The 23,559-nt window shown below is 53.3% G+C and overlaps 9 protein-coding genes across 9 annotated transcripts; 5 read left to right on the top strand and 4 right to left on the bottom strand.

The window, feature by feature from the left end:
- Window positions 1-800: 800 nt before the first annotated feature.
- On the top strand, window positions 801-2,359 carry N656DRAFT_778850 (GTP cyclohydrolase I). The gene is made up of 2 exons (XM_064815084.1): window positions 801-1,233; window positions 1,304-2,359. Exons 1-2 carry the CDS (start codon window positions 969-971, stop codon window positions 1,912-1,914), a joined length of 876 nt encoding a protein of 291 aa, XP_064670881.1. The 5' UTR covers window positions 801-968; the 3' UTR covers window positions 1,915-2,359.
- Window positions 2,360-2,421: 62 nt separating this feature from the next.
- On the top strand, window positions 2,422-2,843 carry N656DRAFT_653207 (uncharacterized protein). Its single transcript, XM_064810455.1, has one exon. It carries the CDS (start codon window positions 2,475-2,477, stop codon window positions 2,724-2,726), a length of 252 nt encoding a protein of 83 aa, XP_064670880.1. The 5' UTR covers window positions 2,422-2,474; the 3' UTR covers window positions 2,727-2,843.
- N656DRAFT_653197 (uncharacterized protein) lies at window positions 2,829-3,497 on the top strand. Its single transcript, XM_064810454.1, has 2 exons — window positions 2,829-3,254; window positions 3,340-3,497. The coding sequence occupies exons 1-2, from the start codon at window positions 2,931-2,933 to the stop codon at window positions 3,454-3,456; spliced, it is 441 nt and encodes a 146-aa protein (XP_064670879.1). The 5' UTR covers window positions 2,829-2,930; the 3' UTR covers window positions 3,457-3,497.
- Window positions 3,498-4,730: 1,233 nt separating this feature from the next.
- Window positions 4,731-6,233, top strand: N656DRAFT_797831 (putative mosquitocidal toxin; the record flags this gene model as incomplete). The annotated part of the gene is made up of 3 exons (XM_064817689.1): window positions 4,731-4,925; window positions 5,002-5,430; window positions 5,493-6,233. The coding sequence occupies 3 exons, from the start codon at window positions 4,731-4,733 to the stop codon at window positions 6,231-6,233; spliced, it is 1,365 nt and encodes a 454-aa protein (XP_064670878.1).
- Window positions 6,234-6,431: 198 nt separating this feature from the next.
- Window positions 6,432-6,927, bottom strand: N656DRAFT_797830 (uncharacterized protein; the record flags this gene model as incomplete). Its single annotated transcript, XM_064817688.1, has 3 exons — window positions 6,432-6,451; window positions 6,540-6,607; window positions 6,680-6,927. 3 exons carry the CDS (start codon window positions 6,925-6,927, stop codon window positions 6,432-6,434), a joined length of 336 nt encoding a protein of 111 aa, XP_064670877.1.
- Window positions 6,928-9,361: 2,434 nt separating this feature from the next.
- N656DRAFT_825160 (uncharacterized protein) lies at window positions 9,362-16,774 on the bottom strand (the record flags this gene model as incomplete). The annotated part of the gene is made up of 4 exons (XM_064818439.1): window positions 9,362-10,258; window positions 10,319-16,518; window positions 16,591-16,647; window positions 16,705-16,774. 4 exons carry the CDS (start codon window positions 16,772-16,774, stop codon window positions 9,362-9,364), a joined length of 7,224 nt encoding a protein of 2,407 aa, XP_064670876.1.
- Window positions 16,775-17,685: 911 nt separating this feature from the next.
- N656DRAFT_708267 (uncharacterized protein) lies at window positions 17,686-18,966 on the bottom strand (the record flags this gene model as incomplete). The annotated part of the gene is made up of 2 exons (XM_064811495.1): window positions 17,686-17,838; window positions 17,875-18,966. The coding sequence occupies 2 exons, from the start codon at window positions 18,964-18,966 to the stop codon at window positions 17,686-17,688; spliced, it is 1,245 nt and encodes a 414-aa protein (XP_064670875.1).
- Window positions 18,967-19,016: 50 nt separating this feature from the next.
- N656DRAFT_797827 (cofactor FMO1 enzyme is FAD) lies at window positions 19,017-20,852 on the bottom strand (the record flags this gene model as incomplete). Its single annotated transcript, XM_064817687.1, has 3 exons — window positions 19,017-19,743; window positions 19,811-20,696; window positions 20,795-20,852. 3 exons carry the CDS (start codon window positions 20,850-20,852, stop codon window positions 19,017-19,019), a joined length of 1,671 nt encoding a protein of 556 aa, XP_064670874.1.
- Window positions 20,853-22,381: 1,529 nt separating this feature from the next.
- Window positions 22,382-23,386, top strand: N656DRAFT_844842 (NAD(P)-binding protein; the record flags this gene model as incomplete). Its single annotated transcript, XM_064819166.1, has 3 exons — window positions 22,382-22,420; window positions 22,484-22,577; window positions 22,647-23,386. 3 exons carry the CDS (start codon window positions 22,382-22,384, stop codon window positions 23,384-23,386), a joined length of 873 nt encoding a protein of 290 aa, XP_064670873.1.
- Window positions 23,387-23,559: the final 173 nt, after the last annotated feature.

Below are 23,559 nucleotides of genomic sequence, written 5' to 3'. Positions count from 1 at the left end.
ATAGATATCAGGTGGGCTGTCCAGGCAGGGGAGCGGAGGCGTTGCTTGGGATGCAGGGCATAGCCATTTTTCTAGTCTTGTAGCGAACAATACGTTGGGCTCGAGTGCGGTGTATTTTGTGATCTTCCGTCTCATGCGGTCAGGCAAGTAACCCAGTACCGATGTTGGGCCCGGTCCAATCTCTAGCACCGAGACACGGACCCGGGAGTCGAAGAGGGGCGCGAGCAATTGGGATAGCCGGGGGATGACAAAGTCCTGGTAGCTTGTTTCCTGCGAGAGGATATCGAATCCGGCGCTGTAGTCTTCATCGGACAGGAGATGACGAGTAGGCGGGCCTGTGGCCTTGACCTTGCCCCTGAGTGCCAACTTAAGGGAGCCAAGAGTAGCCATTGAGCTTTGAGCTGAGATCAGGTTGCGTGTGAGAATGTGGTTTTTGCAGTCGAAAGAGGTGCTTGTGTGGAATCGATGAAATGGTTGCTTTGTGTGGGCAAGTCTTCAAGTATGTAGTGCTGTTGACAGCTAGTTGCTAGAAAGGCAATCAAGCTTGTATTTTGTCGGTAAAGCGCTGGCGATGTAAGCCGAACCGTGTGTGCTACACAAACCCGTGCCAACATGCTGGACAGCCTATGACACCGAAAGCAATGTGAGGGGCTGTCGGCCTCATTGCATTTCAAGCGAAATAGGATTACAATCATTGGATGCGCTGTAGTGAGGCCTACATTGCAGGACCTCCTCTGTGTTGATCTTGGCCTCTTCGCAATGTTTGGGAAGGGTAACAACGTGCAAACAAAAGGCAGTTAAAGACGAATCTGCAGGCAACCGCCCAGAGTGAGTCACTCCAGAGACCAGACATTATAACGGCAGTGCCCTCCTGTTTGAGATAGAGAGGCCCTTGGTTCTGGAAGGCTTTGATCAGCTCCTTGCTACTTACTAAGGCTCAAACAACTAGACCTCTTAGCTGGTGCAAGATGTCGCCTACGCCCTCGGTCAACAACGGGAGTATTTTTCAGCACAGTGATGCTTCAGAATTAGGAGGGGAGAGGACGAAGAAGACGAGGGGTAGGGGTAACCCTTCTGATGAAAATCACCAAAAGCAGCAACAGCATATGGCCAACGCCGCCAGAGACCCGGGTGATGAGCCAGACTCCCTATGTTCGAGGGAGGAGTTAGGACCGGATGTGAAACAGAGATCATCTAGTTTAATACCAGACTTTGATGGCTTGAGCCGACCAGGTATGTCATTCAGTGGCAATCTGTTCGTCTCCTGCTCCTGTGCTAAACGGACTCATTTGCTGTCTTTTAGGCATTGGGACCCGAGCAAGACTTGAAGAGTCTTCTGAGCAAGCAGCAGAGCGACTTAGCAAGATGTGTAATGCAGTTAGGACCATCCTTGAATGCGTCGGTGAAGACCCGGCCCGGTCAGGGCTCCTCAACACCCCCGAGCGATACGCCAAGGCTCTGATGTTTCTTACAAAAGGCTACGGCGAGAAGATCCAGGATATCGTTAACAACGCCATCTTCCACGAGAGTCACAGCGAGATGGTGGTAGTCAAGGACATTGAGATCTTCAGCATATGCGAGCACCACATGTTGCCGTTCACAGGGAAGATGCACATCGGATACATCCCCTATCACTCCGTCATCGGTCTCTCGAAGCTGGCCCGAATTGCCGAAATGTTCAGCCGTCGCCTCCAGATCCAAGAGAGGCTGACCAAGGAGGTTGCAAATGCCCTTATGGAAATCCTCAAACCACAGGGCGTAGCTGTACTTATGGAATCCAGTCATCTTTGCATGGTTATGAGAGGCGTGGAGAAGTCGGCGGCGACAACCATCACTAGCTGTGTAACGGGCTGCTTTGAGACGGAGGAGAAGATAAGGAGTGAATTCCTAAGCCTGGTGGGCGGTAAGAGATGAAGACAGAGACTGTCGGGAGAATGCATGTTGAGTCGTTATCACTGCAGTCTGCTCGTTTGTCGACTTTAGTCTCTCAGATTACCTCCTATCCAGACCTTCCTCTTTACAGGTCAATTGTACGTCCCAAGCGCATGTACGAACAAGGTACCTACCTGGCTTGATGTCTGGTTTCCATTGTGTCTAGATGTAGTTAGATGTGCTTTCCCTTTCACATAGAACGAGAGGAACCCTTGTCTATGTCGCCACCGTGAACATGTGCGGAGTTGGCGGAATGGAGAGGTCATGCGGCGACGTTGCGTGATTTCTCACCGAAACAGGCGGCTGCCATGGCGGAATCTCTTGGATCACCGTCAATTTGCGGCTCAGGACGCACCGCCGAAGCTGCGTTGTAGGGCGGCCGTTGAGGTGAACCCGATAAGAGGAATGTCGTTGGTTGGAGTCACAGGTATCCAATGCTGCATAGGCTACAGCAAACCCACACACAGGACGCTCTCCTTCGGAGAGCATCAGCCGTGGCTATCTGGGATACAACTTAGATACCCAATGATGCCGCCCCCGGGATGAAAACACCCCAATTGTGGCGCGTTCTAGACCCTACCCTGCATACTGCCAACTTTCATGTCGATGCTCACCTGCTGCAGTGCAGCTTGAATCCAAATCCCGTTGGTACAGCCCATCATGGAATGCCGTCTGTGGGCAGTCTAGAACAAGACGAGACCTGGCTCAAAAAGGAGTATTTATCTTGCGAGCCATCCCAGCACTCAGCAAACACCCATCAACCTCCCAAACCCCTTTTACCATACTCTCAGTAGCTTCCAATCTTCCAATCTACGTCTTAAACTTCGAGAATTTAAAGCAAAATGGTGCTTCTCCTTTACCTACGTTGATCTCTCTCATCCACAATGGAACCATACTAACTCACCTCCTCTTCAAGGTGTGGACAGTGAACCTCGTCATCGACAACCAAACCGACTTTACACTCTACCCCTTTACCCCGACAAGCATGGCAACCTGGTATGGCAGGATTAACACCAAACCCGATATCGTCAAGCCCCATACCAGCAACACACAAGCTGGTGAATTCGCGTCCAGGGAAAACACCGCGACCGGGAACTACCGGCGTGACGGTCTACACAGGGTTGGACCCCAATAAGGTCTTGATCCTGCTCATCATGATGCCCTACGGCACAGGCACTACCAACGAGACCAAGGTTGCCTTTTACGACAAGTCCAACACCACTGTCAACCAGGACCTTGTCGAGCATGTGTCGAACAACGGTGTTGCCGGAGAGAATGCCGAGTGGTCGTGGTCCGAGGAAGGAAAGACCCATTCTGTTTATGTAGGTTTTATGATTATTCAATTGCAAAGATCGATTGGGGTTGGATCTGGACGTTGTGCATAAGGAGCTAATATCTTTTTCGCAGGTTGCATCCAAGATTGGCCAGGGGAACAACGTCACGGCCACTTTCACAGTCAGATTGAAGAAGTTGATGGGCCAGGAGCCGGAGCTTCCAGGAAGCACAACTCCCGGTGGGCGATGATGTCGTTGAGCTGGTTTGTGGTCCCGTGGCCAGGGGGAAGCTTTAGTACGCAGCTGCCTTGGCCTAGTACTTTAGGTTATTTTAGCTACAAATATGCGGTTTGTACGTGACGAACCGTGATGGATTCATGTGTGTTCCAACATCGTAAAGGTATCCTACGCGCAACCCCCTTTTGAAACAGATAGTTGCAATCATGACTTTGGGTATAGAATGAAGGGAAGAGTTATGTTGATGTGAGGACATATCTAGCAGCAAGGGGGCTATCAATTGCTCCAACATCAGCTATCTCAAACGTTGCTTTCGCATAACCGGCGGAAAGCTGCTACGCCAGTCTTTCAGCACTGGACTGTGCTTCTGTTGGACGCCCATATTCGTGAGATGTGATACATACCTGACCTTAATCCCCGAAGGCATCAACCGACCACGTGCCATCCACCATCTCTATTGCTCGGACCATTTGACCTTGCCGACATCAGATGCAGCTACATATAGTCCGGAAGATGATCAATACTTGGCTATGCCAACGGTGAATGATGTAGTAGCAACGTTCCACCGACCCAACATCGCTCCCACCATTAATGCCTAATGAGAGGGAGGTGATAGGCTGAGCAGTAGTGATACAACATTTAGACTAGGTCTAGAAGCAAGTCTTGCGTATACGAATGTTGCAATGCATAGATGCCATGATGTATGAGTTGAAATGGGTGAGACCCCAAATCAAGGCAAGTTGCAGATCATTCTGTTCTCTCTCTTGTAGAAAAAGCACATAGTCCAATGGCTTCGGCGTGATAGAGCGCCGGCGAGATTGTTTCCCGAGTCCATAGTACGTGACGCGTGAAGCGTGCTACACACATAAGGTAAAGTCTACGAGTCCAAGTACACAGCAACGTCAGACATAACTAGTAATACCGCACAAACAGCTAGACTCAATACATCATATATTCAAGTCACTCATGCTAAGCCTGCAACGCATTATAGAATATACAGGTAGGTATCTTGGATAGCCGGTAGGATGCCACTGGTACACTTGAGGTTCCCTGCATGGCCTTGAGTATCTGGGTTGGAATTCTGAGGATGAAAGGTCTGAAGATGTCTGCAATAGATTGGAGGCGGCCGTGGTAGGTAACTTCCAGCTCTAAGCCTTCGAAGTGTAAAGCCACTGGCCTGCCTCATACCAGACCCTTTGCTACAATCAACAACAAAGTCGTTCACATTTTGCCAAAAGCAATTACTCCCTTGGGCGTCAGTTACACCTCAAGTCAAGTCATCCCACAATGGACCGTGTCAACCCTGATTTCATTAGTAACCTGATCGCCCAAATCTTTTCGGCTGCGCAGGGCGGCACCAAGCTTGACATCAACGACGCCGAAGCAGTCGGTCAATATGTCTACTCCATCATTGGCCTGGGCGCCGGGCTCATCTCTTACATCGGAAGCGCCCTGGGCGCCCTGTGTAACCTTTTGGGCACGGTGCTCTTTTCCCCCCTCGATCGAGGCCATCTGGGACGCATTGCGTGAGCGCATTGAGAAGCTCATTGATGTTAAGATTGAGAAGTATCACCTGGAGATTCTGAAACAGAAAATCCTGGGCTTTCAGAGCAACATGGACCTCTACAGCCGCTACCTGCAAGACTTTGAAGACGCAGTCACGCCCGAGGAGAAGAAGGACGCGGCCGACACGCTCAAGGCGACGCATATTGCGTTCCTGAGCGTTGTCTTGGCCGCTATTCCAGAATTCCAGGTTGACCCCTACGCCGTGCCCTCGCTCGCCATGTTCAGCCTGGTGGCCACCATACATCTCACGCTGTTGGCCGACGGCATCGAACGGGGCGGGGGGTGGGGGTACACCGATAGGAACATTGAGACCATGAAGGCTCAATTCATGGCCAAGACGTCACCCTCAAGCAGCAACACTGAGGAGATCCTGTTGCCGCATTACATCCTGGAGGAAGCTATTAGCAGGGGGGCAAGGCTGGTGTCCCACCCGAGGTACTCAGCATGTGGAAGGAGGCCAACGCCGCCCTGTATATGCCTCAGCATCACCGGGCCCCTCTAAATGGTGACGAGGATTTCGACTATGTTACCTACGCAAGGAAGATATGCATCCAGGGGCGCCAGAACGTGAAGCTTGACCACGGCAGCGATTCTCAGGGTTACATCGATGCCTCGAACTACCGAGCCTGCCGCGATTATGATTCATACATGGTTGTCAACGTCCTCAACTATGCCGAGCTTTGGCCCTTCATGGCAGGCGACACTTGGACGGAAACTGCCACTCGAAATGTCGACCGCGAGATCTTCTACGGCCCCTATGGTCGGTGGGCGGATAATGCTTCATGGACTCTGTCGAGTCCTCCTCCCGTCACCGACCGTCGCGAGCCCACCACAAGCATCATTGTGCGGGCATGGGATGATATCGATGGTCTACAGGTCAAGCATGGCTCATCATGGGACGGGTTCCAGGGAAACTCATCCGGCGGCGCGGCGAAACAACTTGACATGTCCAAGAGTGAGTATGTCACATCTGTCAGTGCCACGTACGGCACAATTCACAAGTATGGCAACAAACTTGGCAAGCTTGCATTCACAACCAACAATAACAATACACTCGAGAATGGAAACGCGGAGCATGCCGACACGGTGTCCAACGTCACCGCGCCCCCGGGATATGAGTTGATGAGCGTCATCATCACTCGATGGGTGGAAGATACCCCAACGGGCTGCGAGGGTGTGATCTTGGGCTTTAGACCATTGATGACAGATACAGCCCGGTCTTAACAGCAAGCTACATTGATTGGAGGGGGCTAGATGCCTGATGGCGGAGAATGAAAGCAATTGTCTATGGAAGTTTGGTTTGCCTGCTTCATATCACCAGATTGTTTACAGGGATCGGGGAGTATTCTACCAAAGAAAGTACTTTCCCGCGTTCCCTACTGATTCTTGTATATCCCATTGCCGCAAGCTCCCCTTCACTCCTCAGCACCACGGGACATTTGCTGTGAAAGTTCTGTCAGCACCTCGAATTTTCTATACACTCGAGACTGGAATTAGAAGTCCCGAGGCAGGAAAGAAACAGAAGCTTACATTCACAGCCGTAATTCGTGTAATGCGCCGTGACCCAGCAACTCCAGCCCGGAATCCAGTCCCAAATACTGTAAATGGTAGAGTTATTGGATTAGCATTTATCCTTCCGAGTGCGTAAAGTCTTCAAAGGGTGGGCCTACTCGGTATCTATGATCCACTCGCCTTTGGCCTTGCATCTAACACCAAAGCCAACCCCGGGCTGAATCAGGCGTACCACCCTGTACCCTGTTCCCGCGCCGGCACGGCAGTTGACGTTGCTAGTCGTCACCTGGCACGTCTTGTCGGCGCGGGCTTCCAGTTCTAGAGGAGAGCTCTCCGGGGCAAAGACGGCTACCGGGCTGCCGTGAGCGAGCAACGGGAGGAGGGAGAGGGCAATGGAGAGCTTCATTGTAGTTATTTTGGGACGCTGAAGGTGGCCTTTACAAGTTGGCATTTCACCCTCAATCTGCGGACAATGACGCTTAGGTAGGTAAGATGGTGTTGTTTTGCTGCACTCACGTTTTCCCATTTCTCCGGACTTACCATTGAATATGGCGTTGGCTGCGGCAACGAGCATCTCAGGAGTCAGGACCCTCCAGCCTTCCGCGAGAATATCTGGGAAGATGGTGGTTATCTAGGTACCTTAGGGTTACTATCAATGTAATCCCGCAATCCTGCCGAACGTAGTTTTCATCATCTCCGCTTTCGCGTTGGTCTATAACGGAGCCTGAGTGGTTCCGAGTCCCCAATCGCATTTTGTACGCGACACACATGTGCATCCATTCCAGAGTCCAGACCCGGGAGACCTTCAATCATACACCTGAAGGCTGGGAGCATCTAATTTAGTGATCCGTGAGATACATATAGTAGGCGCCAGAGCTCCTCTGTCCAAGGTTCAGTACGTTGTATTTCATCTACAGTCTGTATAAGTCGGGCAACATCAAAGTGCGTATGTTTTAAGGACCGATATTTCACCCATAGAACTCACAGGCAGAGCCTCATAATGTTACCTAGGTAGGTATAAGCTAAGAAGAGGGAAATATGCTAACATTCGCTCCAATTGGAGGCAAAATCCAGCCCTACATAGATAAAGGACTCGTCCCGTGTCATCAATTTATAGGCTCAGTTGGGTTGCACAACACTACAATCGGGCATAATCACACCGCGTTGTTTACGGGCGGCCAAACAGACAGGACTTTGTTGGAACGCTTCGTCTTTTTGAAGGTCACTAGACCGGAAGTATAACTCTGGGCTGCAGATAGATGCGTGTAACTGAGGTATCTGCATTCCCCGCTAGTATACATGTAGGTACCACCTGGCTTTGACTCCCTTATATGACTCTCGCATGGACAGTTTGCTTAGGTTGGGAGGTAATATATACCTTGAATCGGATTTTCCCAACTGCGGCAGCGTAAACCACGGCCATCTCCTTTATATGCCTTTCTTGGCCTCAACCTGTCAGTCTGAGTGTCAGCCTGCATACCTTTAGGAGTTCGCCCGACGGATGCTTTGCAGTCCTAGCCCTCCCGGGTCTCGACGTAGCCAAGAGGGGCGTCACGATAAATTCATATACAAGGTAGTAATTTTCGGCCAACATCTCTCGGTTAATTAAACTGGGTACCTTTATGAACAGCAGGCAGGCAGCCCAGCACAGGTTCTAGACCTCTAGGCTCTAGGTAGGGCTGAGCCGGAGGAGTTCCCGCTTTGCAGCAGAGCCGCATACAAGAGTTCCTAGCAAGGACCAACGCCAGGAGGAAGATGACAGCGAAGTAAGGTAGGTATCCAGCGTACAATCGCCCTATCCCGCCAACCGGTCACAACTTCCCCCTGTTTCTACAAAAAGTAAGCAAATATTAGCCGTACTCATCTGCATCCCACGCTCGCTTGCAGCTACCTTGGCCTACCTATCGGATTAGAGAACCTTCCGGTCCATTGCCTCCATGTACCGGAAATCGCACTATTGATAAGGCTTAGTTAGCCGAAGTTGTATTACAACGCTTCTAACAAGTCCTCAGTCACGAAGGTCGGAGGGCTTTTGACCTTTCAGGGGTGATGAAGGAAGGCAGCGATGCAAGGGACGGAGGAAGGAAGAGAGGTCAACGTAGTGGAATTGTCAGGACTATTGAAGAAAGGAAGAAAGCAGGGAAAATACCGTATGATCTCGCGACATAGGAAATTGCTTATGGGTCTGACAGTAGCCATGGGACCAATTGAAGTTTCTCAAAGAGCAAGCTTGGGCCAAGAACACCTCAGAGTCCTCAAGACAGCAATGCTTCAATTGGCTCCATGGCAACTATCAGACCCACAAGCAATTTTCCTATGTCGCGAGAGTATACGGTACAGGGCCAACATACTTCGTACATGCCAGAAATAGGGGCGTGTCGCTGGCTGAGGTAAGCAGTGTGGGCACCGTGGTTTTTTTTTTTTTTTTTTTTTTTTTTCTTTTTTCTTTTTTCTTTTTTTTTCGGCCTACACAGCACAAATAGATAAGATAAGAAGCTTGGCACACTCAGGCACAGACCAGGGTCATACCTGCCACTATAGTGCTCTGGTGCACCTGCCCCACCAGGCAATTGCCCCGCCTTGGCACACACATAACTTTCTGCCAACGTCGGCCTTCTCCTCTCCCCACCTTTCTCAATATACCACCCATCTCAATGCCTTTCCGTCCACCTCAGTGCACTCTTTGTGTATATGAAGAAGGTCCAAGATGACAGCGCTACTGCTAAGGAAGGCCGAGAAGAAAAGGTTCGATAAGACATGAAATTTCCAGTCTGTTTATTATTATCCTGCTGCTGTACCTTGCCAAGCTCGCCTACTACCGTTCTCGCGCCGATCTACCCTTAGATGACAATCCCTTGGTTTACACACACCAACTCGGCGAGCTTACCAATCGTCAACCCCGGTCCCAAAAGCTGCTGAAAGGGTATATCGAGGCCCAACTCGGTGAAGATCCAGTTCCGGATCTCAGCTCCAACCATGCTATCAACACCGTAGCTTGCTATAGACCGCCCCTCCTCATTAAAGTCCTCGGCGACGTCCATCATCAACACTCGAGCAAGCTTGGCGACAAAATGCCCTTTGACAGACGCTATAGTCTCGGCCGAAGACACCCCATTATCTCTGATATTAGCCAGAATACTCTGCTGAGCACCTTTGTACCCAACACCGCTGGCATTACTACTTTCTCCCATGGCGTGAATTGTGGTCTTGAAGCGTGGGTCTGATGCCCAGAAGGCATCCACTGCGCCTTCGCCGGCAGCCTCCTCTTTGGCTTTATGCAGCCGGGAGGGGTCCATGCCCACGACCAGATGGGTGATAGGTCCATGTGCAGGGCCGAGGTCCTGCTGCTGTTGCTGCTGTTGCTGCTCGAGAATCGACACTTCAAAGGCATGGAGGAGTTCTTCCTCGTCAATGCCGTGGATGCCCTTGCGCCTTAGGGAATCTTCGAGTTCGAGGTTCTCGGCCACGACACCAACACCGAGGACCATGGGGAGCACGATGGAGACGGCAGGCTTGCCGTGTGCCTGGCGGTGATGGGCGAGAAAGTCGAGGAAACTGTTTGCAGCCGCGTAGTTGCTCTGTCCCGGGGTACCTAGGGTGCCCGATATGGAACTCGTCATGACAAAGAAGTCTAGGGCCAGGTCAGATGTCGCCTCATGAAGATTCCAGCTGCCGTGGACCTTGGGGTTGATGCTTGTTTCCCAGCTCTGGTGGGTCATGCTATCGAAGATTCCGTCCTGTGAATCATCCATTGTAAGTGTCATGAACATCGGGAATGGATGAGTCTAGTAACTCACCCGCAAAACCATCGCAGCGTTTATCACTCCCCGAATGGGCCTGTCAGAGGGGACGCTCTGGATGGCCCTCTCAACATCCTCTCGCACGCTCACATCTCCTCTCATCACGTAAACCTCTGCCCCTGCGTCCCGAAGGTCCTGCACAAGCGATGAAGCCTCTCTGGCATCAGCTCCAGACCTCGAGAGGAAGGCAAAGCTCCGCGCCCCTCTCCGCAGCATCCAGGACGTGAGACTCCGTCCCAGACCACCAAGACACCCGACCAGCAGGTATGTTCCGTCTCTCCTTAGTGTCAGCTGCGGACGTGAGGGCAACACATGCAATGTCCCCCCCTCAGTGCATGGCTCGTGCAGAATCACCACCTTTTCAGCGCCTAAAGTCTCCGAAAATGTCGACACACTCTTGTTCAACAAGGTGATATTCTCGAAAGACAGCTTCGGAACGGGAATGCAGCCCTCTCGGTACAGACTCATGGTGCGTGCCAGCAGTTTTGCCAGCACCGCGGGCTTGCGCCGATGCAGCTCCAGGGGGTCGAATGCATGGTATGACGCACCGCGGCGGATCGGGATGCCGTCAAGCGCAACATTGGCAGACATGGCGTTGTGGGAACCAACCTGGACGAAGCGGCCAAACGGCGCTATGTGTCGCCACACATCGCTGGCCAGAGACTCATCCACAGACACGGTACTGAAGACGATGTCGACTTCGTACTGGCCGTCGCGGTTTTGCAGCCGAGATTGCTCGTCGGGCCATACAACGATCCGATTTCTATCTTGAATCCCGAAGAGATCCATGGCTTTGGTGACAACAGCTTCTTCAGCCACCCCGACATACGGGCGTGCCTTGAGTGCGAGTGCCACATGCATCGCAGCCTGACCTGCAAACCCGGTCCCCGGAGGAATCAGGACGGTCTCCCCAGGCTCAACCGCCGCCAGTGTTTCCAAGGCATACAACGCTGTGGCATAGCCCAGGGGAAGGCTCGCCAACTCTTGGAGTGATTCCCCTGACTCCAGCTTCTGCAGGAGGCTGCGATGGACCTTTTGGTATGTGGAGAAGGTCTCGAGGCTGAAGCCCACAACGCGGTCGCCGACCTGGAATGACTGGCCGGCAAGTGATCCGACTTGTGTGACGATGCCGCCGATCTCATGGCTAAGAGTGTTTCGAAAGTCGGCGCCCGAGGTGATCCGGACGTCTACCCCGTTCAAGCCCGTGGCCATGACGCGCACCTCGACGTATTCCGGCTGCAGATCACATGTAGGGGTGGGGCCTGTGTTGTGGACTTCGAACATGACTTTACCGGACCGCATTTTACCCACAAGTCGGAGGTTAGGGTCAAACTGGATGGATTCTGGCTGTTCCTGACTGGGGGCATATATATCATTCAGGCGCTCATTGGGGAGGACTCTGCTGATGAAGACCTTCCCTTCGGCAGACACGCAGTATTCGGTTTCGATCGATGGTGATGCTTTGGTGATTTGCTCGGTAGCGATGTCACAAATGAAACGGGCGATACCGTCCTCAGTCAGGGTACCATCGATGGTGTCAAGGTCGATTGCGACAGCGTTCAGGGATGCCCGTTCTGATCGAAGGGACCGGAGCAGTCCAAGAGCCATCGCGCTTTCGGGCTTAACTAAGCCTCGGAGAAGGGAGCTGCAAGATGCCCAGACGACGTTGTTGGCGCCGCTGAGGATTTTCTGCACACTCAGAAACTCGTGCTCGGTGGCGTTGGCAAGAATGCTGTTGCCCTCAAGGTCATCCAATAGAACCACGTTGGCTACGGGGTGCAGCAGGCCGTCTTGGATGCTCGAAACTGTGACCTGGAAACCTCGCTCCTCAAAATGCCGTTTGATTTCGCCCGCGATTCTCAAGCTAGTTCGTTGGTGGGTTACAAGAAGGATATGCCCACTCTTGGAGCCGACCTCCTCGAGAAGACCGGCTTCTTCCGAAGGTTTCTCGTCCAATTGGACGGTGGTGACCACCATAGTCGTACCTCCGGGGGTGTTGGGCTTCAGGACAAAGTCTACCTCTGAGAAACCATTTGTCATGAGAAGCTCGGAAATCTCCGTCAGGGGTTGAGGTGACGGGAAGTCCAACAAGACCTTGCTGCCAACGGCCAAAACACCCCGAAGTCTTCCCAATTCAGCGGGTGTCCGGATGGAGGCCAGGGCAACATATTGTAAGTCGTCCTTGATACCTTGACTTGACACACCCTGCTCGCAAACGTCGTCCATGACTGTTAGATCAAGACCGGGAAGCTTGTTCAAGAGCTCCTCGACCTGCTGCGGGTCAACGCCTGCGGCAAGAACCCGCGTACCTGGGTTCTTAAAGACGGCGAGCTCTACGAACTCGGCCACATCCATATCCAACTGAATCTCACCCCCCACGACTCGGACAGGGGGATGGTCAACATCAACCTTCCAAACCACATTGCTGTACGGCTGAGCCTTCACAACCTCAGCAGCATACCCTTGCGGAATAGCCGCCTCATACGCACTACACCGCATTCCCTTGATCTGCATCACCACCCGGCCATCTCCCGATGCAACCAATTCATTGTGCGCCGTAAACAGCCGGGCACCGCGCAGATCAACCCATGAAAACGCCTTCGCTTGTCCATCACAGAGCTGGGCATCTGTGGGCTTCCAGATAACCACCTCATCCGTCGCCACCGGCACGGCACCAAATGCCATGGCATTCGTCCGACCCGCCCAGAGAGCTACAATCATGAGTTGCAGACACGAATCAACGGCAGCAGGGTGCAGTACGTGCCGTGATTCTCCGATCATTCCTGGCACAGTAATCTTGAGAACCGTGGAGCAGTGTGCGGCGTAGGTTGTGCCATCGAATCTGATGTCGTCCATGTCTTGGAAGGTTGGGCCGTAGTCGAAGCCGACGGTTTTCAGAGCTTGGTTCCATGCCTTGCCGGAGGATCGTTGGGGGAGGTGAGGCACCTCCCTGGCTGCGGGGCGGTGCTGGCGGGTGTTGATGCTGATTCTGCCGGACATGTGATTCTTTCTGCTCCCGTCCGGGGAGACGGATGAGATGTTGAAATCCCACCAGTGGTTTGTGCGGGCACTGGTCGAGAAGGTGCCGCCGGGCAGGGAGGGGGACTGGTGCATGTTCAGCATGACTTCGACGCCGTCGTCTAGGTCTTCGGATGTCACCAATGCCTGTTGGATTAGGATATCCCGCAGGACATAGCACTCGATCTTGTCTGGCGACGGCTGCAGTTCGTTTAGCTGTGTCATCGCCTCCATGGCCATGGAGAAGTACCCCGCGGCGGGGAAGACGGCCTCGCCGCCCAGGCGGTGGTCCCTTAGCCATGGCAGGTCTCTGATGCGAAGGACATTTCGCCACGTGGGTTCGGCCAGAGAGCCGCCAGGGACCAGTGAGCCAAGGAGGTCGTGGCGTGGGAATTTGAGGTTTCGAGACTCGCGGCTGGTTCGCGACTCGGCCCAGAATTTTTTGGTTTTATCCCATTGGTATGGCGGTAGGTCCACGATCAGGTTGCCAGCTCGAGGCCGGATTTTTCCAGTTTCTGGGTTGAGCTCTTCGACACTTGTTGCGCGTTGCAGATTGAAGGGGTATTTTCTCAGAAAAAGCTCGCCCGCCAGTTTGAGGAGTGACGCTGCGCAGTCAACCCCCCTGACCAGGGTGGGGAGGTACTCGAGCTTGTGCAAGTCGTTTGCTACCTTCATTTGTCGGATTGGGCCTGCCAGCGCAGAGTGTGGTCCGATTTCGACGAGGAGTCTAATGTTGACAAACTCAGGGTTTGTGCAAATGGTGCGGACAGCTTCGTCGAACAGGACAGGGCTCAGAAGATTGCGGCTCCAGTAGGCTTCGTCTAGCGCGGCAGAGCCATCGTCATCCGACAGCACTGTGTTGGTGACCGACGAGACCATCTTCGCCCAGCCAGCCGGGAAGCGATGGTCGTTCTCAAAGCCAACTCGATCTTTGGCAGAACGTACCCAGTTCTCGTACTTGGCCGCGGCCGGGGCTATGTGGTGAGAATGATATGCTTTTCCGTCTGTTTTGAGCAACCTGGCAAACACGCCATTCGCGATGAGGGCCTCCCGGATCGTTTCAAGCACGACAGCGTCACCACTGAGTGTAACACTGGATGGAGAGTTGTGACATGCAATAACCACACGCTCCTCAGCGTTCTCAAGGTAGCTGCCAACCTCATGAACCCCCAGGCCCACCGCCAACATGGCCCCGTCGGTACGAATCTCCTGGGCTGCCTTGCCACGATAGTATGCTAGAATGATAGCCTGGGAGGCCGAGATGAAACCAGCCGCATAGGCGGCCGCAATCTCTCCCGACGAATGTCCCACAGTGACAGGCGATTCAATACCCCATGTGTGAAGAAGGTTGACCAGGGCAATTTGTAGGGCCGTACACAGCGGTTGAGAAAACTCTGCCTCGTTGATCCGGGAGATTGTCGGGTCGCGTTCGAGCAGGAGGTCTGCAATAGTCCAGTCAGGGGCATCATCGATTTCGCTCAAGACCATGTCGAGCTGCCTGATGCTCCGAGCGAAGCTGGGATAGTATGCCATGAGCTCAGCACCCATGCCAGCCCACTGTGCACCCTGTCCGGTGAAGACGAAACAGAGACCCAAGCTGGAGCATGTCTTGTTATCTCCTAAGTAAGGAGATTGGAAGGCATTGCCCAATGTAGCCGGACTTGCCACTACAAATCCTTTGCTACCAGAGAATCGGGTGCGGCGGTTTGTCAGTGTGTATGACAGATCCAGGAGGTCATGATCGCTGGCCACTGCTGCGAGAGCCTCGACGTTTCTCTTGAGCGTCGCGGTGTCATGCGCCGTGAAAGGAAGCAAGAACGGCCTATTCTGGTCCCAAGCATCGTTTGCTGTTTGCACTTTCGAAAGCGCTGCGAACTTGTATGTCTGAGGCAGGGCGAGCAATGCCTCGGCGCTTTCCACAATAATGTGGGCGTTTGTTCCCCCGTAGCCAAACGAGTTTACGCTGACGCGCCTTACTGGCAACCCGGACGGGAACGGGGTCGGCTCTGTTGGGACGTTGACTTTCCAGTCTTGCCACTTGATAGCAGGGTTCAGGCTGGTAACTCCATGGGTGGGCGGGATGACACCCCTCTCGACCGTGAGGATGGCCTTGATGAGGGCTGATAGGCCACTCGATGCTTCGCTGTGTCCAATATTTGTCTTGACAGCCCCGATATGCAACGGACCGTCGGTCTCTTGCCGGTCTCTGTTCATGCTGTGGAGCACAGCCCGGACCTCGAGCGGATCCCCAACCGCCGTGCCGGTGCCGTGACATTCAAAGTATCCAGTCATTCGGGGATCCAGCAGGCCTCCTCGACGGTAGGCGTGCTCAATGACATCCCGCTGGCCCTCAAGGTTAGGATGGGTGATGCCGGCCCCGGAAACCCTGCCGTTGTTATTGGTGGCGCTGGAGCGAATGACACCACGGATGGGGTCTCCATCTCGGATAGCGTCACGCAGCAACTTGATGTAAACGGCACCGATCCCCTCAGCACGTCCATAACCGTCTGCATGACTGTTGAAAGTGTGGCAGGTGGACGTCGGGGAGAGCACACCCAGCTTGGCCGTGTTCATGTGTTGGTCGACGGTGAGAATCAAGTTGGAGCCTCCGACCACCGCGGCACTACACTCACGGTTTCGAAGGGCATTGCAAGCGTTGTGGATGGCATACACAGACGAGGAACAAGCAGTGTTAACCACGACACTGGGTCCCCTCAAATTGAATACATGACTGATGCGGTTGCTGATGAGTCCGGGGTCTACACCCGTGGCGGCAAGGTTATGGCGGAACGAGGGCTCTTTGAAGCACATTTGCTGAAAGTCTGACGTGAACGTAGCCACAAAACAAGCCGTATCAGAGCCGGTCAGGCGGTCCAGCGTAGCGCCTGCCGACTCAAACGCTTCGTAGACGACTTCGAGAAGCTTTCGTTGCTGAGGGTCCATCCACATGGCCTCGACAGGGGTAATGCCAAAGAAGGATGGATCGAACTCTTGCAATGTCTCTTCCAAGAAGTAGCCCCCGTAAGGGCGGAAGCTTCCCGGGCGATCATTGTTCTCGTGAGCATAAGCGTCAACGTTGAACCTGGATGCGGGGACCTTGGGCGTCTGGGCCGAGCGCTTGGACATGAGCAGGTCCCAGAACTCAGCCGGAGACCGGACGTCACCTGGTAGGCGACATCCTGGAGGCCGAGGGAGAGGCGGTCAGCGTCACGGAATGTACTTGACCGCATCGTGGTGGACTCAGGTCTTACCCATGCCGACTACTGCAACCGGCTCGAGCTGCTCGCTCAGGGGAAGCTCTGAGCTCCCTGGAAAAGTGAGACCCGCATACTCAGCGTCGCTGACCAGACGCTGCATAGTCTCACCACAGAGTCCATATGATGATTCCTGGCCGCTGGCAGGGGCGTTCAAGGACGAAGTCTCGCTGTGAGGCATCTTGGTGTTTTGAAGAGTGCATGTCCAGGGGATGATGGGACAAGGTATGTGTTGCCATCATGGTGTCTATGCTTGTGTGGCCCATGATGATATTGCCCATCGTGGAGTCGCTCCGCCCCTCAGGAGAGATGCCAAGGATTGTCGTGCCGCAGGATTGATTGCGTCCGGAGACGGAGTTAACCAAAACCCTTTAGGCATCGGAAAGTATTTGGGGGCGGTTTTGACATGGCAATGATGATACGGCGTATGGTTGCCGGTCACTGTAGTATTTAGGGTCAATGAACCGCTCTGTCATCCTAGTGTAACGTGGCGCGAAGCTTGAGGTTCAACTTGAGGAGACGCTGACCGTTGACGGGGACAGCTGTCCCGCCTTTCGACCTAAGGTAGCCATCTGTGCCGCTCTATTACTGCTTGTGACTCCCAAACTCATCAAGCATACGTTCAGCCAAACCTACACATAATGATTGGCTTGAGTTACGGGGTAAGCCGAGTTAAGGTAATCACTCATATCACCTTCTCACTCTGGTAGCATCCGCTTGTTATGCACTCCACTGCTGAATGAACTTGAAGACCATGACAGGGAGTCGAGCAATCGCTGATGGCGAAGAATACGCCCAATCTAAATGCTATCATGTCCAACTTTGGACGTGGCGGGTAATCACTGCTTTCACAAACACCTGGCGATGTTGACTTTGAGATGCTAGTGACCAGGCATACCTGTTCGGTAATCCTTCCGCTCTTTCGTTCCTCAGTGGCTACTATCAAGGAGGTATGGAAGGACTCCGGGCTGCCAACAGGAAAATAGCTCCAATGTCCAAAATTCTATGATAGCTGACGCGAAACGCGTCCAGGCATCCATCCATCCGCTTCCCCCTATTCTCAGCCACCCCCTCAAATTCTCAATTACACCTCTACAATCTGATCTCCCTTACCGCCAGGGCAAACGTTCCCGCAGCGCCCGGCCCGAAGACTAGACTACCCACCACCAAATACGCCAGCTCTTTCCACTGCGTCCGGGTCGTAGGTGTTACGGTGAGATCCCTGTATGGTCCATCTCCCTCCTTCTTTGCCCTCTCTCCCTTCATGCTCGCGGCGGACACCAGAAGCAGGTGCGAAAGGGAAACACATGAAGCTGCAACAACCCACCAGTCAAACTGCGAGAAGAGATGCAAGTTCTCGATCAGCGCTTCGTATTCATGCGCTGCTGGCAGAGTGACTGTTGCGAACCCACGGATTCCGGCGCGAACGAGGTCGGGGATGAACAGGCGTGCCGCTGAAGCATCAGGGTCTGCGCTGCGTAGCGTGGTGAAGATGGTAAAGAGGTGGACTGCTGCGGCGATGGTGCCCGCGGAGAGCAAGGAAGCAAAGATCCATTTCTTGGATGACGAGCCCTTGGAAGTTGTGGAGGTGGTAGTAGTAGTAGTAGTGGCTGGCTTGAGAACAATGCTGAGAGCGATGAAAGCCGCCGTCACAAGAAGAGGCGAAGCCTGGAACAGGGCAATGTAGCCGTGATGTTGCCAGGTGGTTAGGCCGAGCCAGGCGGGTGTGAAAAGAAGAAGAGGGGCTGCCATGATAGGTAGCGTGACGGCAAAGAGGGCGATGGCGTCGTTAAGGGGCATCTCGGAGTTGTAGGGGTGGTTGGCCTGGTAAGTGGTATGTGCCAACCAGAAGAAGATGGGCTGGACAATGGCCGCCCCGTTGGCGTTCCACAAGATAATGGCCCAGACGGGCCATCGCAGATACCAAGCTCTAGCAACCTCGCGGCGGCGGCTTTCCATCAGAACCCATAGGTTGGTGCACGCCACGACAAAGTTGAGGTCGAAGAAGAGAAGACGAGGGCCGTAAGTCAAATTGTTGGAGAGGACTTCGTAGAAGGACGATAGCAGTGTGAGCTGCCAGTCAACAAGACGGATGCCTGTGTAGGTGCTCCGTAGATGGCGGCCGTCGGGCATGCGCAGGGTCCTCAGAATAGTCTCCATGCGGTCTGTCATGCCGTCAAAGTAGGCAACAACCCAGAGACCCAGCACGCCGGAAAAGGAAAGGAGAAGGAAGATGGGAGAATATGGTGACTGCGTCGTGGTCTGTACTATGTGGTGACTGGCATTCGCATGTTTCTCCCCAACCCTTCCCGCGATTTCAAGGTACTCGTTGATAAGGCCTCGGTAGTCGCTCGGTCGATATCTGACGCACATTTCGGAGAATACATTGCTTTTTCGTCTTGGGTTCAAGCCAAGATCACGCATCAGAGTGTCGATATACTGCTCTCCTCGTCATGGTACTTGTAAGCTCGCCGTTCAATTGCAGTCAAAGACACTTGGGGTAGCCTCACCGGTATGTAGTCATAGATGAGATACGCGTGATTCTTCCCTTGATCCAGATAACGCTTCCGCGTCCAAGCGTTGAAGGTTGCAACCTCCATCTCCATCTCACCTTGCTGGGGTAGGTCACGCAACCCGAGCATCCAGCTTACACCCCAAAGCGCCTGAAGCTCAGCGACGAGAGGGGTGAAGGGAGAGTGAACGTGCCCGGGAAAGAGAATGGAACGGTCACCACGAGCCGCCAGTTCTGGGACAACAAGACGACGGTAGTGCCGATTAGGACCGCCGCATGCATGTGGCGTTTTGGAATCCGACGGCGCACGGGGTGACCTTGACAAATACGGAAGAAGCTTATCTACGCTTCTTTCCCCATCTTCTTCGAGTGCGGTCCATCTAGACAACTTGGTGCGGTCGTAAGACAAACCAAGTTCCTCCTGAAGCTCCAGGCTGAAGGCGGAGAAACCCTTGTCAAACCCGGTACAGCAGATGACAACGTCTGTGGGGAGAACCGATCCATTTTGCAGATGAACGACATTTTCGTCAGAAAGCGATTTGATCTCCGTCTGGTGGATTTTGACATTGCCGGAATGGAACACATCCCAGAAGTCATGCTGGGTTGCGAGGCCAATGCCGCCGCTGCCCCAGAATACGCTGTATAGAGTCCAGTCAGCTGAGTATGTCTTGTATTATGGCAGTGAGCAACGAATTCGGAACTCACCCGTCGCCGTGCGGTCGAGGTCGCAGTTTCTCAGCTGCTGGAGTCCTCGAGTATCCCGCGTAGTGGTCGCATATGACAGAACTAGCTCTCCAGTACAACCACATGAGCGTTCTGCCAACAACCGAGCGCTGGAGGAAACTGTAAGAGAGCCCCGAAGTGTTCATGATGCACGGACTGAAACTTGCAGTCAGGCGGGTTGAGATGTGTTCCGCGTTGTGCCACAACCTCAAAAAAGTTGGGGGGTATATGCTGAACGGCCCAGATGGACCATCACGCATCACCCAGTCGACCTGTTTGCCGGTACTCAGGAGCTGGTAGACGGCATCGTAGGCCGACTTCGCGCGGCCAACAACGGTGGCCCGCTCGACATGATCATTGATGTACTTTAAGTGGTCCTTGATCCCGAGAGAGTGCAGAACGGGCTTCTCAAAGCCAACACAAGGCCACTGAGGCATAACAGGGCTCGAATTTGCACCCGTGGCGTAGATTAACTTGTCGCAGTGCAGTTGATACTGGTGTTGTTCACCGTGGCCGGGAAGGGGACCCTTAACAGTAAGCAACCAACCATCGCCACTGGACCCTCTGCAAACGTTAAGGGCTCTTGTCTGAAGCCGCACTCGGGGCAAGAGATGATACTCTCTGGCAAAGCTGACCAAATATCCGTGAATGCTCTCGCCTGAGATAAAACCGTCGGGTGAGAGAACCGGGTCAACCATGGGAAAAAAGGAGTACTCGAAAAGGGGCTGGCTGATTTGGGCATGGAGGCCTGGATAGATTCTCTCGCGACTCCAGACACCCCCCACAGTTTTGCTATCGTCGATGACCAAGAGCTCTGTCTCAGGTGCGAGCTCCATGAAGGTGCGGGCGGCAACAAGGCCGTACCAGCCTGCATCATCTTGTCATCAGGGGACTGTATCAGGTTTGTGATATCCGCTCAACCGTTGGGAAGCTTGAAATTATTCCTTTGAGTTTGCAACTACATACCGGCGCCAACAACGATGACATCGTAGTGTTGCGTTGCGTTTATGCTGGAGTCGCCCATCGTGCAAGGCCCGACTGATGAAACTGTTCTGACTTGAAAGTGAGGGATGGTGAGTAGTTTAATAGGCAAGAGGAAAAACAGGAGACAAGAAAACTCGACGTATCGAGGGAGCACTTGTGTTCACAACCTAATCGATCTTGTGCAAGGTGCTGGCGGCAGGTGGTGCCTTTCACAAGCTCCTGCTTGTTCTACTAGTAGCAGAGCTGCCAAGGCAGGATCACAATGGATATCCTGCTCTGGGTTCTCCCTTCTCTCCGTTCAGGCCATTTAGTTAAGGTAGGTAGGTATCTCGTCACTAACGAAGGGGGGTGCGACCAGGTTGCAACCTTCAGGGCCAGGGAGTCGATCCCACCCGCTGCTTTCCGACGTTTCCGATACTATTTCGCCTATGCGACGCAACCGGAAATTTAAGGGAAAGATGGCTATGGAGTATTCAGCAACAGGTTTGTCAAAAGCCAGTTTGCTTCTGCGTCACCCTCTCTTTCAATCACGTAGATACGATACCTTACCCAGGTAGGTATTCTCGTGGAGGAACCCTCAGCCTCCGCCTCCCCCTGCCATAGGAGTACAGTGCATGTCTACATGTAAGGAACTCTTCTTGGCCCCCGCCATCACCAACATGATGCGACCCTACCGACAAGACCATACAGGTACTTATCTTTCACCGCTTCAAGCACCAGAGGCCCTCCGTTAGGCAGCAGGATCGCTTATCATCCATGTCGGTATACTCCGAGTCAGATCGGTAAACACTGCACGACAAGGAGGCAGAGAACAACGTAACTTTGTCAACGCCAAGGCCCTTCGCCGTTCTATCTCACATTCGGCTTACCAAAACAAGAGCCCGGCATAAAACTCGCAGACGCTCCAGCAGAGAGGATTGGTCTATTAGTATTGGCACCGCCGCCAGCCAAAGTTCATCACATATCGTGAGTTTCACCAGGTTCAGCATAAAATCGATAGTGCCAATGCAAGGAGTTTTTGATAAGGAGCATATTCGACAACTTTGGAGGGGCAAGACCTCGGTTAGATGTATGTAGGTGGGAATCCCAGCCTTAAACTGTTCCACTATCGATCAACTCGCTTCATCCAGGGTATACAGCCTGGAGATCTTATAGACTGTTGCAAGGTCGAAGTAGATGGTGTGCAAGGTGCGTGATACTAGACTCGGATGAGGAGATACGTCCAAGGTACCTAAGATATGGACCTGCAGTAGATTCAGCTCAACACGTCGAGAATATACTGCATTAGCGTGTTGAATATCGCGGTTATGGGGTACGAAAATAGGTGGCATCCGCGTGCAGCCTTGAGTACCTTTATGTCGAGGAACTAAGCAGGAGTTTGAATAGGTATCTTGAGTGCGTGAGGATACGGTCAGATGGATCCTTGCTTCACGCCCAGAAGTAGTGTACTTCAACCTGTCACAACGATGGGTTGTGGTCTCTGCTCATAGCCCCCCATTCTTCAGTCGCCCCAGCCCTGTGCTTCTGCATTTCGGACTGCCCTCCCGGCTGCTAACGACATCATAAAAAATGACGGATCAAAAGGTTGCCATTGTAACTGGGGCTGCAGTATGTACCCAACCTCTGTCTAACTGGGGAACTTTGACAAACCAGACTCTAACACCAGGACAGTCGGGCATTGGCAAGGCGCTAGCTGTACGCTTGGTAGAGAAGGGATGGCTTGTTGCTCTACTTGACATCAACGAAGAAGCCGGTTCTCAACTTGGTAGGAAAACCCCCTCAAGGTTCATGTCAGTCTCGCACCGGATCCTGCTCACATCAAGCTGCCCTCTAGCCTCCAGTCTCGGTCCTAATACCATTTTCCTCCCAACGGACGTCGCATCGTACACTTCCCAATCTACCGCCTTTTCCGCCGTCTTCTCTCGCTTCGGACGCATCGACGCCCTCTGTGCCAATGCGGGCATTGTCGATCGATGTTCACTTTACCTCCAGTCCCACCGTCCCGAGAGCGTCACCGACATCCCTCCAGCTCCGGACCTGACAGCCACAGACATTGACTTCAAGGGTGTTGTATACGGCGTCTACCTGGCAACACACTTCATGCGGTTCAATCCCCCAACCGCGTATGGGAAGAAGATTGTGGTGACGGCGAGTGTCGTTGGTACCGTGCCTTACCCAGCGTTGCCGGAGTACAGCGCCGCCAAGTCTGCTGTCGTGGGATTCGTCCGTGCCACTGCGCCGGTGCTGAGGCAGAAGGAGGGAATTGCCTTGAGCGCGGTGTGTCCCCATTTTGTGGCCACGCCGATGCTGCCGCCTTTTCTTGTGGACGCGGTTGGGGATACGCGGTTGATATCTGTGGATGAGGTTGTGAAGGCGTATGAGGTGTATTTGGATCAACCAGGGGACAGATATGCCGGGGAAGTTGGAGAGGTTGTAGGTGGGAGCTCGGAGGTCGTGCCCCTTCCCACATACGGGACAGAGCAGGCGAGAGAGTCAATGGTTGCGGGGATTGAACCAATCTTTGAGGCGGTCCATGGCGGACCCAGTGGTGTGGATGCTCAGCATCTGTTTTGAGTGACCAACTTACTACCTTACTTAGTGGTAGCACCGAGAACATCAGTCCTCCATGTTTTGTATAGATAGAGGTTAGGTAGCCAGACTGCAGATTCTCCTCCACCGAAGCACCTGACCTACCATCTAGTGTAGGGATATAGCACATGTAGGCTTCTTCGCTGGATCCGTATCAA

This window comes from Canariomyces notabilis (assembly GCF_033297395.1).
Source record: "Canariomyces notabilis strain CBS 508.74 unplaced genomic scaffold N656scaffold_9, whole genome shotgun sequence".
Lineage (NCBI taxonomy): Eukaryota > Fungi > Ascomycota > Sordariomycetes > Sordariales > Chaetomiaceae > Canariomyces > Canariomyces notabilis.
The sequence above is the reverse complement of the archived record's forward strand: the minus strand, read 5'-3'. Positions and strand labels throughout refer to the sequence as shown.